The 18,141-nt window shown below is 36.5% G+C and overlaps 1 protein-coding gene across 2 annotated transcripts in view; it reads left to right on the top strand.

Moving 5' to 3' along the window:
• Window positions 1-18,141, top strand: part of LOC113679712 (ubiquilin-1) — a 22,583-nt gene extending 4,442 nt beyond the window's left edge. Inside the window, exons 8-22 of one of the 2 annotated variants that reach the window (XM_027196676.2) lie at window positions 661-714; window positions 1,752-1,823; window positions 2,607-2,657; window positions 3,513-3,590; window positions 4,319-4,399; window positions 6,960-7,011; window positions 7,241-7,406; window positions 7,795-7,987; window positions 9,182-9,232; window positions 10,165-10,197; window positions 10,712-10,833; window positions 15,017-15,105; window positions 15,958-16,079; window positions 16,377-16,461; window positions 16,706-18,141. In XM_027196676.2, the coding sequence (XP_027052477.2) occupies window positions 661-714; window positions 1,752-1,823; window positions 2,607-2,657; window positions 3,513-3,590; window positions 4,319-4,399; window positions 6,960-7,011; window positions 7,241-7,406; window positions 7,795-7,987; window positions 9,182-9,232; window positions 10,165-10,197; window positions 10,712-10,833; window positions 15,017-15,105; window positions 15,958-16,079; window positions 16,377-16,461; window positions 16,706-16,761 (1,305 nt within the window). In that variant the 3' untranslated portion in view covers window positions 16,762-18,141. The remainder of the gene's footprint in view (window positions 1-660; window positions 715-1,751; window positions 1,824-2,606; window positions 2,658-3,512; window positions 3,591-4,318; window positions 4,400-6,959; window positions 7,012-7,240; window positions 7,407-7,794; window positions 7,988-9,181; window positions 9,233-10,164; window positions 10,198-10,711; window positions 10,834-15,016; window positions 15,106-15,957; window positions 16,080-16,376; window positions 16,462-16,705) is intronic. The other variant, XM_027196677.2, reaches the window with a different exon arrangement.

Here is an 18,141-nt window from a genome sequence, read left to right as displayed (position 1 = left end):
TCTCCCATTTAAGTGAGAACAAACTTGTCACGTTTTTCAAAACTTATTTCAGATTCCGTGGTTATATGATAAATGCTGAGTTAGATCAAGTTAGACAGGAAAATATTTGCCTCTCTTTGAAGATGCACATAGGCACATACTTCACGACCTTCCACCAAATATTTTCCTGTCTGGCCCTCCCACTTAGTCAATAAGTACAGAGTATTTATTTTATTTATTTATCAGAGTATTTAAGGTGATAAACACAACCATAACCTCAGGAACAAGTATAAACAATGTTTTTCAGTTAGTTAGCAACCCTTCTGGCAATCTTGTTGAAACATCACACTCTCCTCTCAATTTTGAGTTTGAGTTTTTTCATATAGAGACAAACTTTATTTAAAATAATGGTTTTTTGCAGGATACTTTTCCTTTGTTATAGCATAATTTTCATATTGAGTATTTAATAAAATAGTTAATGAGGGTCCCACTGAAAACCGCTGTGGTGAGTTGGGCTCCCTCGTTAAATACTATTATTATTATTATTATTATTATTATTATTATGGCATTTCTAAGTACTGTTTGTGTATTTACGTCTGTGAACCAAGGTGATTGTTTTCTTTTAATCATGCTATAACCACTTTGATACCTGTTTCAAAAATCTTTTTTTTATTACATCAGCTCATGTCCAACCCAGAGATGCTAAGACAAATGATGGACAACCCAATGGTACAGGTAATGCAGCTAAATTGCAAACATTTTGTCTGATATCTTGCAGCAGCAAGGTGGCACAGAAAACATTCAGTACCCCTAGTATTCTCAGCTTCTACATTAGGGAATAACAATTTTTTCAATGACCTACCTTCTCTTAGAGTTCTAAAATTTGTCCTTCTTGTTACCTAATTAATGCTTGCAAGATAATCACAGTTGATGGCATATGGAGCACATATTTGACTATGTTGACATGGACACCTATGAATGCACTTGTTCATTATTTTAATTTCTTTTCCTGGAATTTCCTTTTATTTTAATTTTGCAGTTGTTGGTTTTGTTGAATAGTTTAGTTTTCTATCAAGCCCAACTCAGGGTGGAGTTTTACCTAATCAAAGCTTAAGCAAGAGTCTTGCACACATTTAATGATGTTGTTGTTTGCTGTGTCAGCTAGTGAATAATAGTTGAACCCACCACCTACTTTTACACTCCAGTAACATTACTACAATTGTTAATTTTCCATGGCCTTCTTTAACAGTATTATTGTGGGGATAATGCATCTCTTGCAGTATTAACTACTGTAAATTCCATGGAATATTGCATTGTACATAAGAATTTTTTGGTACTTTGCTCCATCTGAATTTGGTTTGTGTTACAAAAATCTTCAATTGTGTTTTTCAACAAGGACTGCAAAGGAGTATTCATTCAAAGTCTAGTTTTGATATTATTGCTAGCTTCACTCTACGATTGGGTGATATTTCTTGAGTTGAAGTATGTTTACAGCAAAGAAGTATCTTTAAAACATCAAGTTTTAAAAACTTTCCTGCCTCCCCAAAAATGTCACCAATGGAACACTTCCATGACAAATGTTTTCCATCTTGTGGTCACTTGGCACCCACAAAAATAACTGATTTCAAGTAAAGGAAAACCCTCCATTACTCTGAATTATTACATCAAATTTGGCATTTAGATGAGTCATTTGTGTATTAATGTCATGAAATTTTGCTAGTCACTCCTCTTAAATTGTTTATGTTGACAATTTTCTTCCTCTCTTGTTACAGAGCATGATGTCAAATCCTGATCTTATTAGGCAGATGATTCTAAGTAACCCACAAATGCAACAAATTATTGAGGTAATAGAGCATTAATTCTAAGTGAAAATGGCATTTAACTTTTAAAAGTCATAACTCTAATGCTCTAAGATCAAGTTTCATGGGATTAAAATGACAAGTTGTGCATCCAGTTCTCCATAAGATTTCAACATAAAATGGAAAAAGTGCAAAATATTTTGTAAAACATTTTATTTTTATTGGGAAAAAATAACATGGAAAAGACACTGCTGTTTAAAACATAAAATTCAGTCACTTGTAAATCTGCAACTTACTCATTATCTCAATTTGAAACATTATTAGACCTGCTGGGATTAGTCCTTTCATTGAAGAGTTGGGCATCAATTTTTAAATATTTTGAGTTTTTTGGATTGGACCAACATTTTACAGCAAGAGATAGCAAAGTCAATGTGACATTGACAAAGCTCCTCCTGACTGAATAAATCATCCCTGTGTGTATGAAGGAAGACAGTTTTTAATAGCTGGGAAGTCTCTTGGACTTCCAGCAATTATCTACATCACTATAGAGACTAATTTTTGTCAATTTCAAACTGTGGAGTGTTTTCACATGATGTTATGACAGTCACAGTGGTGTTGCTAAACAATGAAAAGTTGGCCACATTGGTGTTCCAAATTAGTCCTACAGGAGTTTGATTCTTTTTTTTTATACAAATTCTTTCTTTTGTTTCAATGGAAAACAAGATAGCTTGTCACATGAGTGAAAAGGCTCCATTGTAGAAAGGATGAAACACCTAAAATCCTGAATTCAAAAATTAAATTTATTCATCTCTTGTTTCTTCCAAACAGAGGAATCCTGAAATCTCTCACATTTTAAACAACCCAGATTTGATGAGACAGGTAATTCAAAGAAAATTTTACTCAAGCTCTAATTTTTGAGAAAGTTGTAATTTTAATTAAAATAGGTTTAGTGAGAAGAAAAGTTGTTGAAAAAGAAACAGAAGAGGTAGCTATGAAAGGATACACTTCATGACATCAAGGAGAGGGATATCACTAACCTCACAACTGTGAGCTATTGAGTTATAGAGAACTTCATACAAATCACAGCACACACATGCATTAGAAGTTTATTGCAGGTGTTCCATTGTTGGTTTTGGCATTCGGTACTCAAAGGGAAGGAATTTCCAAGTTGAAATCAAGGGTAGTGACAGGTTGTTTGAAATATACACTATAGCAGCTTCAGTGCCTGCGATTACAGTGAAAGAAAGGATTAATGGATTTTATCTTACTTTTTAATCAATTTTGCTTGCTTTGGTCCAAAGCATGTGATGGAACAATTTAATTCTATGGAATCATTGTTCATGTCCCATTACATGAATGCTTGATTTTGTTAAAAGGCTCTCACCAATGATAAGGTGCTACATAATACAGTTGCCTTGCAAAGAGCAAAGTTTTTTAGCCTTCCCAAGCCGTCTGCAAGACCTCTTTTTGTGAATCACTTTGGGCCATTTTTCTTCAAGATAAGTACTTACAGGGTTGATGTAAGCTCTATTGAAAGTGAAACAAATCAGGGAATTAAGGCTGAGTTAGTGAAGTGATTATAAGTAAAAGTATCAATTTGCATTCTAGCCTTTTTATCAGAATGCAAATTATGTACAATTACGAGGATAAACTTTACATGCTGTTTAATCCCTCATACATGGAGCTCATCCTTAGGTAAAATGATAAACAAAACTTACATTACTTTACCTACAGACAATGGAGATGGTGCGAAACCCTTCTGTGATGCAGGAGATGATGAGGACACATGATAGGGCACTAAGCAACTTAGAGGTGGTGTATGATAGATTTTGGCTGTAATCACTCAAAATAAAACCTGTAGTAATGAATTATAACAATATTGATGATGATAATTATAATAGTAATTAATAATAACAATAATAATAATAGTGATTGTGATAATGATACAATATCAATAGTAATAGCTCTCATACCTCTCACTCAGGATGATTTCAAGTTATATAATAATTATTTATTGGATAGGATGAGACCAAGCTCAAATTCCCTAAACAAACTAAATGAAAGAGAGATTTCAGCCCTATGATTAAGCACTCTAAAAAGCAAGAACTTTTAAATTCATATCCTTAACATCTGGGATTTTCAAAAGATATAAATAAACACAGATCCATAAACACATATTCTATAGCATCCCCACACATAGCTGAATATAGTTAGTTAATGAAATAGGCAGACACACACATGCATTTAAAATGCTCATTTAAATGTTATATGTGATAAATATGTAACAGCAAACATCATTTTTAGGATAAGAGAAGTGTTTATTTTTTTTGTATATTTGTGATGCATGCAAATGGCTTAGCACTATTTAATAAGTTGTTGTTTATGTGCTAGTGTGATTCCACAATGAGAGTTACACAGTACCTCAAGGAAGTCACACCTACATGGATTTTTAAAAATTTTTACTCTCTTTTTATACGGTTATTCTTTTGTGTTACATGGAGGTTCTGAGGTGAGATTTTCCTCATTTTGTTTACTGACAGAGTTTACCAGGAGGTTTTAATGCTCTGCAACGAATGTATACAGACATACAAGAGCCTATGCTAAATGCTACACAAGAACAGGTAAAGTATGGACCTCACTTGGTGATCTTCTCACCACTGCTTGTTGACTGATTACTTATTTACCAATTAGAAAGTAACAGATTAGAACGCAGGAAAAAAGCTTATAACATTCTCATCCAACTGATGTGACTCACTTTGACCTACAATTCATTTTTAAGAATAGAGCATTACACTCACTCACTCACTTTAGAAGATGATGTGTACTATGGGTTAACAAAAAGTAGTTTCTAGAGTTGAGTTCTGATGCAAGTTCCAAACTAACTGAGCCCATGCAATAGGGCCCAATTAGGTATGTGGCTTCATGAACTCACACTAAGAATACATTATCATATAAACTGCAGTGTTATATAAGGATTTCCCTGAGAAAAAACAACAACACACATGAAAATGTGATAATTTTTCTTGTGTGTTTGATATGGCAAATCAGCTGCTGAGACATCACTCACCTTTTGAGCCACTCTGTCATATTAATGAATGAAAGGGGAAGCCTTCACCATTTTCAACCCAAGGTTGTTTGTCAAAATTTCTCAGATTATGGCTGGTTAAACACTGAAAAATTCATTTTGCTTAAAGACAGTGACATTCAAAATTTCTTAGAAAAGGAAGAAAACCAAAATGCTCAAAGAAAAACTGAAGGTTACATCCTCAGTGGCTCCGGTAAAGGCATTTCTTGCGGCTACAGTAACTTCATAGCTTTTCTTTGGGATCTCACCCAATGTTCCCCCAGTAGACAACATGCAACTTTTGACCTCTTAATGTCATCCAGGTATGTTTAAAAGAAATTTTAGTTGAGACCATATACTTCAAAGGGCTTTCTTTGTAAGCCTTGGAAGAAACTTATTCTCATGTGACATAATGAAACATTTTTAGAAAGATAGTTAAACTTTATATTTCTTGTTTAAAGATGCTAATTAGCAAATAAAGAAGCCTTGACTGTGCTCTGTTCTGTTGTAAAGCAGTTAGAAGGTGGTTAGAACACTCAAGAAGTGGAAAGAAACGCTCAACTACGTCTTGTGTTTCTCCCTTCAATCTTTCATGCTCTAGCCACTATAACAGAACAGAGCACAGTCAAGACTTCTGTATTTGTTTTATAATAAAAAATCCATTAAATTCCCACACATTACTTTCAATTTTCTAAACAAAAGTGAACACTAGTGTCGTCAGCATGCTCTATACTCATAAAGCACACTACAATAAGCCAATCAGAATTCCTGTTAGAATGGTTCAAATAATCTGATTGGCTGCACAAGACTACAGCTGTCAAAAATGTCAAACCATTAAAGTTCAAAACCATCAAAGTTCACATTCTGCAATAGTTTACAAACTGAAATAGTTCAGCAGGTAGAATTTAACACTTTTGCTTGAAGAGTTTTAGTTTATAAAATATTATTATATTAGTTTTTCTAATACAGAATCTGAAAGTGAAATGTTCAGTGAAATCCAGCCAGATTGTGGCTCATAAAAACACAAGTTTTTTCACATGATAATTAGAAAATAAACTTCTCAAGATGAGTGTTTTATGAATGAACAACAGCCAAAATTGCCAGAACTTGAAGATTGCTCAGGATGACTTTGGCTGCAGTGATTGATTTGACCTTCCACTCAAGGCATTGGAAAGGACATCAGAGCAAGCTCTTAGTTGTTTATTGGAAGGGTGGCTAATTTAATTTCTGAGACTTGGTTCACTATGATGACCAGAGATTGTCATGATGAGCCAGCCATGATGGACCTCAGCATGATCATGTCAAACATAGTACAATTTATTCTACAACTATACTCTCACAGAGCATAATCTATCAACCAATGACAGTGTGCGTTATATCTGAACTTTACTTTAAATGCTGAATAGTCTCCAGAGATGCACTTTTATTCTAACTTAAAATATTGAAGCAAGAAATGCATTTGCCCCCCAAAAAACTTAATTATTGATAAACTGTCTATGAGAGTATGACAGAGAAGTTTTGTCTTCTGTTATCCCCTTATGGATATCATAGTAGACAAAGTAAGACTTCTAAACCAAAAAGAAAAAAAACTTCTTTTGACTGTCGGGGCATTTTGTGTTGTTAGTAAATCTTTGATCCCCAAAAAGATCAGTTACTCGTACGCATAATGTCATGCATATACAGCACAGTAATCACAACTTGCAAGTACTTTATGCTTCCACCACACTGTGCATAAAGGTTGAAAATGGAAAATCTTCACTATTTGTATGTGAGCACACTTATATACCCAACTTGTTAAAGAAACTTCTGATGAAGTCTGCTATAGTCAGACAAAACACGTAGGAGATTAAAACAGGTTTGTACTACTTCAGTTCATTCAAAGTTAAAAGTTTCATATAAAAAGATAATTGCTGAGGTTTCTATTGCTTCCACTTAATTTTAGTTGCTGTTCTACCTTAAACTCAGGTAAAGTTATTTTCAAGTGGATCCCAAGGGCATGTTGAAGTGTAAATTACATTTCATTACATTTCAGATGGAACAGTTGCGATGAACTTGTAAGGTTAGATTATAAGTACATGTATGGGTATGAATGTAAACTGATCAACAACTGTTTGTAGTTACAGCGTGCACAGAATAATCCATTTGCAGCATTATTTGGCGGAACATCAGGTAACAACCACCATAAGTAGCATATAGTTTTCAACAAATCATAAGAAAAAAGACCTTTCAAACTTCATGACCCTTCAAACATTACCACCTCAATTATTACAAGAAATAGCTTCTCTCAGCCATGCGATACTCCTATCTATAAACAGACCATAACTTCCATCAATTGGGTGTCATGATCTGTGAAACACTATTTATCTCTAATTAGCAGTTTTTATTCTTGATACTGTAGCCTCTGGTGTTACATCAAATCAATCTTCAAACCCTCAACAAGGAACAGAAAACACCTCTCCTCTTCCAAACCCATGGTCTGCTACACCTCAACCAAGTCAACCACTAGTGCCTCAGACATCTACACCTTCTAGTGCTTCTACGGCTACTACTACTCCTGTGTCCAGGTTGGTCTTGAAAGTATTCATGTTTACTCTGCAATGGCATGTACTTTAATGTTCATTCACAAGAAAGCTAAGATAAAGGGATTAATTGATTTTACATCTGTGAAGTGCCTAAGCCTTTGTCACCGATAAACAGCTGGATTGGTTGTGCTCAATGTAGTATTTCAATCAGGTAATTCTTAGTGTTATGATGTGCATCTTATACATTCAAGAAATTGCAAAAAACTTTATTTGGACCAAGTAGACTGATTATCAAAGGGGAATAGGGAAATGATAGTGTAACCTGAAGCTCAATATGTAAAAGATATATGACAATAAAACTGGTAAGTAGAAAACAGAGAACAGTTATAATTACATTTATAAAAGATTCTACTCTCATGCTTTTTTTCAGTGTTGGTAACAATTCAAGCCCTAACCCATCTCAACAAGAAAACACCATGACAAGCATGTTCCAGACACCAGCCATGCAGTCCTTGATGCAGCAAATGACCAGTAACCCAGCCTTGTTTCAAAACATGATGCAGAGTCCTTACATGCATGACATGATGGAACGCATGCTACAGAATCCTGAACTCATGGCTTCTGTAAGTTGATATGCAAACTAAACCAACTAAATAAATTAGTTACTGATATCATAGTTTCAATGGGGTTTTTGAATCTCTTCAAAAGTGACAAAGAGAATTTATTTGGAAGTGTATTTTTTGGTTTTATGCTTTTTGTTTTCAGTGTTTTGTTGGTTTTTTTTTCTATTCTTAGAATGTCTTGGCCCAGTACAGCACTGGTATATGTTATCCTTACTTTAAGTGTTATGTTTTGGAACCACATTCTAACTTTACACTGTAACTCTTATGACTTATGCAACTTAAAACTGGATTGATTTGCAGTTTAAGAATGGTAAATTAATTTTGCTGAATGCTGAAACAAAATAATGAACTGACTTCAAATGAAGCTTTTCTGGATTTTAAAGTTTGTGATGTTGTTAAGGTGGCTTGAATTTCTTTCAATTTTTTCTCAAGCAACAATAGTTATTGTTCTAAGGATCAGTACTACTCTAGCTTTTCCTTTGTTTCCCTGAAAGTCTTTTTACAGCACTGTAGAAAGATTGATCATGATATAGTGATTGTATTTCAGCAGTTAGTAAACGGAATGATCAAAGCCATTTTTGAATTACATTTTCTGAAAGCACAAATTAAGAGTATTTCTAGTGGCTGTGGTGTTTCAATGGTAATCAGATATTCCAAAACGTTTTGACACAACTTCATGAGAACCAATTTTGCTTCTTTTCATGCCATTTCCTAGAAACGAATTAGTGGTATTGTTTACCCATTCAAGAGTAAATGTTTGGCAATAGCCCAACCATTTTGAGCCACCTGAAATTATGTTTTAACCTCTGTTTGCTTGAATGACAAAAAAATAAATAGACTAAGAGAAATGTGTGTTTCTTGTTTATTGTTTCTTGTTTCTCCAACAGATAAATAGAAATCTGCTAGATCCATTTTTGAGAACCATTTTGAGTCCAAGTGTTAAGTTCTTCTTTATACCATAGAAACTAGAATTAGTGTCCAGGAGTTGTGGGTTTGTGAACAGAAAACTAAATGGCTTGTGCAGGAAAAAAAAATCTATTTTATGATGAGGAATCAAACCTCCAACCTTCAAATTCTATGACCCTACACTGAGCCACTGGTCCACAGAGACTTTACAGTGACTTAGGCCATTACTAGGTTCATATGTTTCATATATTGTTCCTCTTCTTACAGTTTTTTCCTCCTGTCTTGTAGATGATTAGATCAAATCCAATGTTTCAAGGAAATAGCCAGCTAGCAGATCAGGTAGAGTGGTGTAACCTAATTTTTTAAGATTTCCTCTACACAAGCTGATACAAGTTTGGCTCGCTTTGTTGACATCATATAACCACAAAAGAAAACAAACTTTTGGACTTAAAATGTGTTGTGGTTAACTTGCTATCCTGTGACGGTATCATCATGTTATCACCACCCACCAGGCAGTTTGTTCTGTCTTTAGTGAGCATTAAATTTCATTCCTTCAATTTATATTTTTTTAGAAACAGTCCATGATTACAGAGGAAATAAATCCCCTTAGGTTCATGATTTTTTTTGTATGTGACAAAGTCATTAATGCATGGATATAACCTTCACACAATTGTGACCCTCCATGTAATTTCGGGGACAAAGGTGATAACACGCTCACAACACGCCAATACAACACGCTTAGCGTGTCCAATGTGCGTATGTATTATACACTATGTTCTGCTTCAGTCAAGTTAGCACGCTTGGTCTTTGTTTTGGTCAAGCGTGATCGATGTCACGCTTAGCGTGCAAGTTAACACAGGTTAACACAGTTAAAAGCTGTAACGTTCACGCTGAAGTCTCTGATTCAACCCTCTCTTAGAAAATTTTCCCATGACTTAACCGTAGGGTTAAATAATTTTTAACATTATTAATCCTAATTTGTAGTGCAGAATTTGTAGTGCAGATGCATCAAAAGGTGTATGTAGAGATTATATCTTTCAATTGCAAAATAAAAAAATTGAAGAAAGATCATTACTGTCAGAAACTCGTGTAAAGTGCTGTGAAAAAAGCTTAAGCTGAGGAGGCTAATTTTAGCCTCAGTTTTGCATGATGGTCTGAGTCAAACATTGGTGGCAAGGTGACTTCTCTTGGTGGCTACTTAACCTTAAATTTTGACTACATTGTGACTTAAGATGAAAACTGCATGAATGACAAACTTTATATTTTTATAGGTTGCATCAAGACTTCCAGAATTTATGCAGCAGGTAAGATAGTTAAGTTCATCAGTTACATTGGAAATATTTTCCGATCAGATCATTTGTCCCTGAGATTTTGTCTCTTAGATAAACCCCAATGAAACCCCCAGATAGAAAGGACTCAATAATATCTTCGGGAAAATATTCTTGCTTAGAGATCTTTAATCATATTTTATTTCTTTTGCAAAATGTCCATGCTTCGAGAACATTGCCTCCTAGTGAAAGATGGTTTTTTGTCTCACGGAAACTTCAACATCCGTGGCTTAGTTGAGTAAGAAAACGCTGACACTGTCATTGATGTTGATGTATTTCCAAAAACCTCATAGGCAATAAAAATAATTCCCATGATTCGAATATGTGAAGGGAAAAAGTTGGGAGGCTATAGGATAAATCATCATGATTTCTATTTCAGTTTTCTAAACCGCTTCAAAATTCTTTATGCCTTAGGCATAGGCAGTATGTACCCTTTATTACTACCAATTCACTTATCAGAAATACCTGACTTTCATTGGCATTTAAACAGATGCAAAATCCGGATTTCCAGCAAGCCATGACTAACCCTAGAGTGATGCAAGCCTTGATGCAAATACAACAGGGGATGATGCAGCTACAAGCAGAGGCACCAGGCCTAGTACCAGGAGTGGGGTGAGCTAAGCAGGCTGCTGAGCCCCTTTGAGGCATACTTTAAAAATTTGCTTAGTTAGAATATCAAAACGAAATTTAGAGTGTCAGAGGAATCGTTGCTAATTCAGCAAAAACAAAATGGAGGGTTCTTCTGAACCCAGAGACGTAAACGGAATGTATTTTGGCCGCCGTTTTAAGTCCCACTAAACTGCCAATCTTTATTTCTCTATAAAAATGCTTTTGATCAACACCACTCAATAGGATAATTTGCAGTTAGCTTTTTAAAAAACATCCAGAGTTGCAAAATTAATTGCCTTTGCGAAAAGGAAATTGTAAATTTCGAGAGTCGATTTTTGTGAATGGAGGAAACAGGAGAACCTGGAAATCTGAAACTCAACAATATATGACACCAGGTGCTGGAAACAGAGTGTTACAGCATTTCCCTTGGTTGTTTCTCCTTTCATTTGATATCCACGCTTAACTTATCAATGACTTTAATGACATTAATGGGTAATCCTGGAGTGAGCAATCAAACGTTTCCATATATATTGTAATCTCGCTCTATGCTTAAGTTAGTCAATTGAGTAACTCCTTTTCTGTGAGTTCCATTTCTGAACCAAGTAAACTTAATCAAACAAACCAAGCAAAACAAAACTCGATCCATCGGATTTTGTTCGCCTGAGTTCAGTCTTTTGAACAAAATGAATTCATTCTTTTCCTGGTTGTACCAGTTCCAAACCATTTGCTTTTAAGTGAAGCAGTCGATTTAAACTGAACTCAGGGAACAGTTTACTCTGAATTCTGCCATGAATAAACACATTTACACACACATTGTAATAGCACGCCATGACAGTAGGATTTTTGTGATAATGTCTTGAGAGCTTGTTCCAGTCGAGGCCTGGTATATTTCATGATGTAGTAGAAATTATATTCTTCCAAGGCAGGAAGACTTACACAATTTAATTAGAGGACAAGAAGTAAAGTCTCGTCAAGATAAAGGTTTATCTTGAAATTTAGATTTTATCAGAGCGAATTTGTTAGACAATCACGGCGTTTTAAGGGTTCTCGAAGTCATCAAACAACAAGAGTAGGACGCCAGACAACTTGAAAGTACAAAGCAGAATTTCAGTCAACGTTCTAAATTGAAGTTCTACTTGAAACAATCATCGTGAATTCAGCTGAAGAAGGAGGTAGCACAACTTGCAGGATATCTATCTAGAACTCCAAGAGTCCATTGTTTCCTGCAATGAAGGCCTGTCACAGCCTCCAATGCAATGAGAGCTTACTGTACTTCAAATACCTGAAAAATCGAGGGAATTTCTTCATCTGATGCTGAACGGAAACATGGAGGTTATAGTGACGTTTAAACTCATTTGGAGAAGACCTGGCTTTTGGAGTGGCTTGTGGACGACCCAGTAGCCCAAAGCACATACTGTAGCCCGCAAATCATTGACCAATAACGTAGGGTCTATTCAGATCTAAAATCCATGTGGACACGGGGCGTCACAGAACTGAGAACTGAGTACAGCTGTTTGTATTCAGAAGTTGTCAACAATGCCTGAAATCACAATTAACCTCTTAAACGTCATTAAAGTTTGCAAATATTAGTCGCTTTGAGGAGATTTTCAGTCGAAGGAGTATCTCATCTGTTGAATGGAATCGCTCTACAGGCTCAACAGTTCAGTCCTGATTATACTCCACCTGAGGGGATGCCCACCATTGCAAAGTCAAAGCATCAAAATGTTCACATTATAATAGGACAAGGAATTCCCATTTTCACCTCAGGATACCCCTGATGACTGCCATTCAGAACACATGTGGAAGTAACCTCCACACAGATCAAGACAAATGCTTTGAAGATGACCCTTCTGTGAATCTTGGTGCGCCTACATGGCATAGAGAATGCCAACATGAGTAGGAGGACTGGATTCAATGTTGTGGTACAAAATAAAGTGCAAGTCTCTAAGGATAATGTCAGATATCTCCCAATAATAGTTATACTAGCTACTGACATGTCTACAATGTTTGAAGTACATCGTCAGTCGTTAAAGATTGGAACGATCTCAAGCTTTACACCATCGACGTCGTTTTTGATCGCGTCAAGCACTTTACGTTAGTGTTACAGAAATCAAATGGATCAATGATCACAGTGCTCTTAAAAAAGTAGAATTGCTAGAGGTGAAACAGATGTACAGTTCTTTACACTCAACACTACAGCTTGGTGGAGACATTTCAGAGCCAAGGGATGTTGCTTGTGATCTGTTACAAACCAAAGATCCTGGAGAAAGAGCCTACCGATGTTTCAGCTAGGAAAGGCCAGAAGTAATCCCTCCGGAAGTCAAACTTTAATATTATATCGAAGAAGATTGTAACTGAAGCCGACCATGCCTTAGTTGTACAGAAGCAAGACAACTAAGCATGAAGGAGGTACCATACCATTATATGCAAGTAACATCTTTCGCTAAAGAGTTGCTGAAATGTACTTCATCGATTGAAAATATGCTAACCCAGTCGCCTTGCGTTATCGATGGTATGGCAAATGTTCAGAAGTTAAACAGTGATCAAAAGATTTTGGCCAGTAATGTAGATGAGAAAATCTTGCAGGAGAGAAAGCAGGGCAGCAGTTGAACAGGTTTCTGCGAAACCCCGAGACCATGAAACAGCTGATGCATTACATCATTAGCGAATGGAGGAAAATCGTTTTAGTGTCACGTTGGGCAGGAAAAAAGTACACTGCACAGTAGGAGAAGAATGTTATGAAATGGCGTCAGATTTGGGTCAGCATTTTGTGAAGAGCTACGATCTTCACAATAGGAAGTGGACACGAGAATGGAGCCAGGAAGAAATTTCATTCCCACAGTCTCGATAGTGTCTGCCATTTTATCCAGTTTGACCATTTTAACCAGTTAAACCATTTTAGCCAATTTGCCCATTTCAACCAGTTGGACCATTTCGTCTACTTCTACCATTTCAACCGGTTGGCCATTTTATCCAGTTAAAGCAATTCAACCAGTTGGACCATTTCAACCAGTTCATTACAAGGAAGGATGTTGCACATTTTGTGGTGATCTATCTTTCTATTGCTAACACTGTGGAAAATGGTTCTGACAGGTGAATTAAACGTGAACGAACGGAAGATCGGCCAATTCTTTTTTAAAAAATAAAGAGTCTTAATGATGTGGAAGATTCATTTAAGACATAAATGAATGTTCATTTTTGAGGGCATAACGTCAAAAGCTCAAAGAAGTTCCTGGTGACATAATAGGGACTTTAAGATCCAACAACGCGGACTTCGTCAAATATACCGAAGCCGCGTGGGGCCTGTGTCGAGGACGCCGTGTTCGTGGCGGGAAATTTTGAGTTAAGATGGCGGGATTCAACGACGCGGCTACCCGCGGATAGAATAAAAAGAGTAGTGAAATTACTTTATTTCTGAACTACAGAAACCGATTATAGTATTGTTTTCAGTGCAAATGGCGACTTTTAAAGAAACTCGCGAAATTTTGCTGGCCAGCTATGCCTCTAATATCATTACGATTGAAGAATATGCTTTGCTTTTCGAAGGAAACAGTTGAAACAACTTGGATTTTCCGTACTTTAACTACCCGCCGTTTAACTTAGAGAGCCAAAGTGAAGCCGATTGTAGGGCAAACTTCAGGGTGGAAAAGCACCACATTCCTCTGGTAGAAGATGCTCTTCAAATTCCGCAATACTTCGTATGCGACCAGGGAACTGTTTGCGAAGGAACAGAAGGGCTTTGCATGCTTCTGAAGCGATATTCCTTTCCTTGTCGATACTCAGACATGATACCTATTTTCGGAAGGCCAGTACCCCGTAACCGGTTTGGTGTTTAAGGCCATGAGAACTGTCTTGTCTTGTCTGTTCAGAAATATGAGTGAGCCTGACAAGAAAATACAAAAAGAAATGACGAATGCAGCCGGGATGATAAAACTTTCGATATACAAAGAAAAAGTGCCAATTTACTGTGTTTTTGTAACTGAAATAAGTCGAAATACTTACAGTTTGTTGACAACGTGAAAATGCTGTCCAGCGCGTTCTTCTTGAGCAAGGACGCGACTTGTTTACGTCACGATCATGCGCTGTGGTGATCATTTTGGTATTTTTACTTCCGGTCAGCTTCAGTCACGTCCGCGTTGTTGGATCCTAAAGTCCCTAATTTAGTCTCTGTTTCTTTCATTTTTAGCCTTACTGGTGGCTCCTCTCCCGCAATGAGCACAAGTTCAACCACTTCTCCAGGCAACAACATGACCACACCTACATCGCAGACATCAGGTTTGTTTGACTAAGGTTTTGAATCATTAAACAATGCAAATTTTAAATTTTTGTTAGACTATTTTAAAAAGAAAGAGGTATATTCTAAACACCTTATTGTTTTGTCTAAGCTCTAAGACGGTATATACAATTATGGCACTGAACGCGCTTTTAGGTTGGAAAGACCTTTCCAACCTTGATGAATTCTGTATGTGAAAATCATTTTGCTCACCGCCATTTAGAACCTTGTTCAGCAACCTAATGAGAGTGTTACTTCTCCTTTTTTTCCCTCCAACAAAAACTGTATTGTCTTGAGCAATGTGCTTCTGCCATGACTAAATCAACTCCTTCTGGTTGTGTCTCTCACCATCTGGGTGGAACTTCGCCTCATCAATTTTTTTTCCAAGTTAACAAGTTGATATAGAGCGAAGTTCACACATTTAAAGACGGATGACACGATTGGCTCACAATTCAACACTTACCTACCTTAGCGTGCTACACTTACAGTACAATTTTTATCTGGGTTACTACTTAGTTATTACTAAGGATTAATGATGGTTTCTGGAGAGTACCTCACGCCCAGTCTGGTTACACATTTAAGTCACTTTAGTAGCCCCTCTCAATTAACGCATTACTCCATGAACTACCTTCCTCTACAGCATGTAGAATGTTTTTTTCGGTGGAACTCTATGAATACCTTTCACTGAGAACCACTCAATTAAAGGATTGGTTTTGGTACATTATAGTGAGATTGTAGTGGTGTATATTTTTTGCACTTTATTTATTTACGTATTTATTTAATTTGTTTCATTTACTTATTTATTTTAAATTACTTTTGCTTGTAAACTGGTCTTGTTTGATACACATATCCAGGAACACAAGGTGAGACACAAAGGCCAAATGCTGGAGGTACTCCGGGAACCACTCAAGGGGTTCCTCAGGGAAACCCTATGGCGCAGTTCATGTCCCAAATGATGCGGCAAGCAATGACTCAGGTATTATTCTTGAAATGACCTTTGGCACGCATTTTGGCTGATTCTCTGATTTGTAGCGAAAGAGACAACAAAACATTTTTTAATTTTCGGTCGCTGTGTCTAGTTAAAATGAACACGTCTCAGTCAATTTATAAGCCGTCCTCCCTTGCCAACAACTTTAAGGCCGGTAGAACAATAGAAATTTATTGGGGAGAGGAAAATTGGAAATCAACGAAAAATGCCACAACTTGTGCACTGTATTGTAATGAAAGAAGTCATGGTTTGATTGTCATGAAACATCACCCCTTATGTTTTTAGACTCAAAATCCTGAGGTCGCCTACCGCGCGCAACTGGAACAGTTGGCTCAGATGGGATTTGTAGACCGGGCTCGGAATATCCAAGGTTAGACCTTTGATGCGTGGACTTTTGTTCAGTAGGCAATAACTTGCTACCTGAGCTTTGCCTTGCGATACGTTGCTGAATTTTACTTAAGTTTACTTTGCTGTTTGCTCTATTGTCAGAGAAGGAGGTTAGAAGTGACTGGGGAATTGCGAATACTTAAACCAAAAACATTACCTTACACACATTTCTGGAGATTTGTGGATTCCTCTTTACAAAAAGTAACTAGTGTGCGTTTCCATTTCAGCTTTAGTTGCAACTGGCGGCGACTTAAATGCTGCAATTGAAAGACTGCTACAATGAAGACGGATTCAAATATATTACTAACCTATGGAGGAAAAAAACTGTCAGAATTAGAGATGAAAAAGGGGCATACTTTTTCCTTTCTGTGCCTTATAAACAGTGTAAAACAAATAAACCGCGCCGGTACTGTGCCAGCCAGCAAAAAGTATGGGAACTAATCAGCAGTAATAGAATGGAAAATCGTTTTGTGGAATGCCTGTCTTATAATACATGTTACTTAGGCATCACACAATACAAATGTGCTAGACTAGCTTAACCTTATTACAAGCTCTAGAAGATCATTATTGAATGTCATATTCAGAATCATGTGCCCATTTTCTATGAGGATAGTGTTTTTGATTTAACTTATCCCACATCTAGAAACTACAGGGAATTTTTATGTCACCTTTTCTACTTTGAAAATGTAAATGAAGAAAAGCTATTAGATGTTGTGATTCCCCAATAAAATAAGGAATAGTCTTTATTGGTGAAACTTCAAGTAACCATGAAGATCTCACAGGAGCTTTCTGCCAGTCATCGCCAATTCCTTCCTTTGGGGCTTGATAAAAAATGCGAAGCACGCACAGCACTAATCCAGGTTTGATTGTTACAACGACTTGTTGTTTTTGTATACAACTTAATCGGGACAAGTTATTGGGTTTCGAACTAAACCAGCTAAGTAAGTTTGAGTTGCTTGAACAACATCCGGTTGAAAAATTTTTGTAGGGAACAGCTAATGTGTGGATTATTTGTGCGCCTTGGATTTCACCAAACTGAAGACTGATAGATAAACTTGGTCAGAAAATGGTAATAGAACATGGAATATTATGCCAGACAAATTCTTGTGAATGGCGAAGGACCCTCAGAGAATGAAAAGAGGTAAATAGGTTAGGAGATATTTAACACCATGCTCATGCTTTGAATTAGGCTCTACTCCTTTCTAGTGGAAGTAGTGAGGTGAAGTAACGTCAAATATGAGTGTGGAATATGCGCCGTTTTCACTAAATATCACTCCGCACATCGTATCATCTTAAGGCCACCAGTTGTACATTTTAAGCGGCCCTTATGGGAAATGTTTGGAGATTTCCATGATTCCTAGGGCACAATTCATCTGAATTTTCTCAAATTGTTGATGAAAATTCGCAATTCGCTTTCTCGAACAGGTTATCCTGGAAAACGTGTTAAGTTACGGTAAAAAAAAAAAAGGAAAACAAAGTCATAATACTCAAGGACTTAGTAGAGGTCTTGATAAAAGTCAATGACTCGAAAAAGGGTTATGATTCGTTAAAGTGATGCTGACAGTGCCGTTTACGGTGCATTTGCTATAGACTTGTAGTTTGCTCCTTGGCGACCACAGCACTGTGAATCTGTGAATGATAATTAAAATACCGATAGAAAAGA

This window comes from Pocillopora damicornis, chromosome 4 (assembly GCF_964200805.1).
Source record: "Pocillopora damicornis chromosome 4, jaPocDami1.2, whole genome shotgun sequence".
NCBI classification, from domain to species: Eukaryota; Metazoa; Cnidaria; class Anthozoa; order Scleractinia; family Pocilloporidae; genus Pocillopora; species Pocillopora damicornis.
Note: the sequence above shows the minus strand (reverse complement) of the source record. Positions and strands in the feature narration are given on the sequence as shown.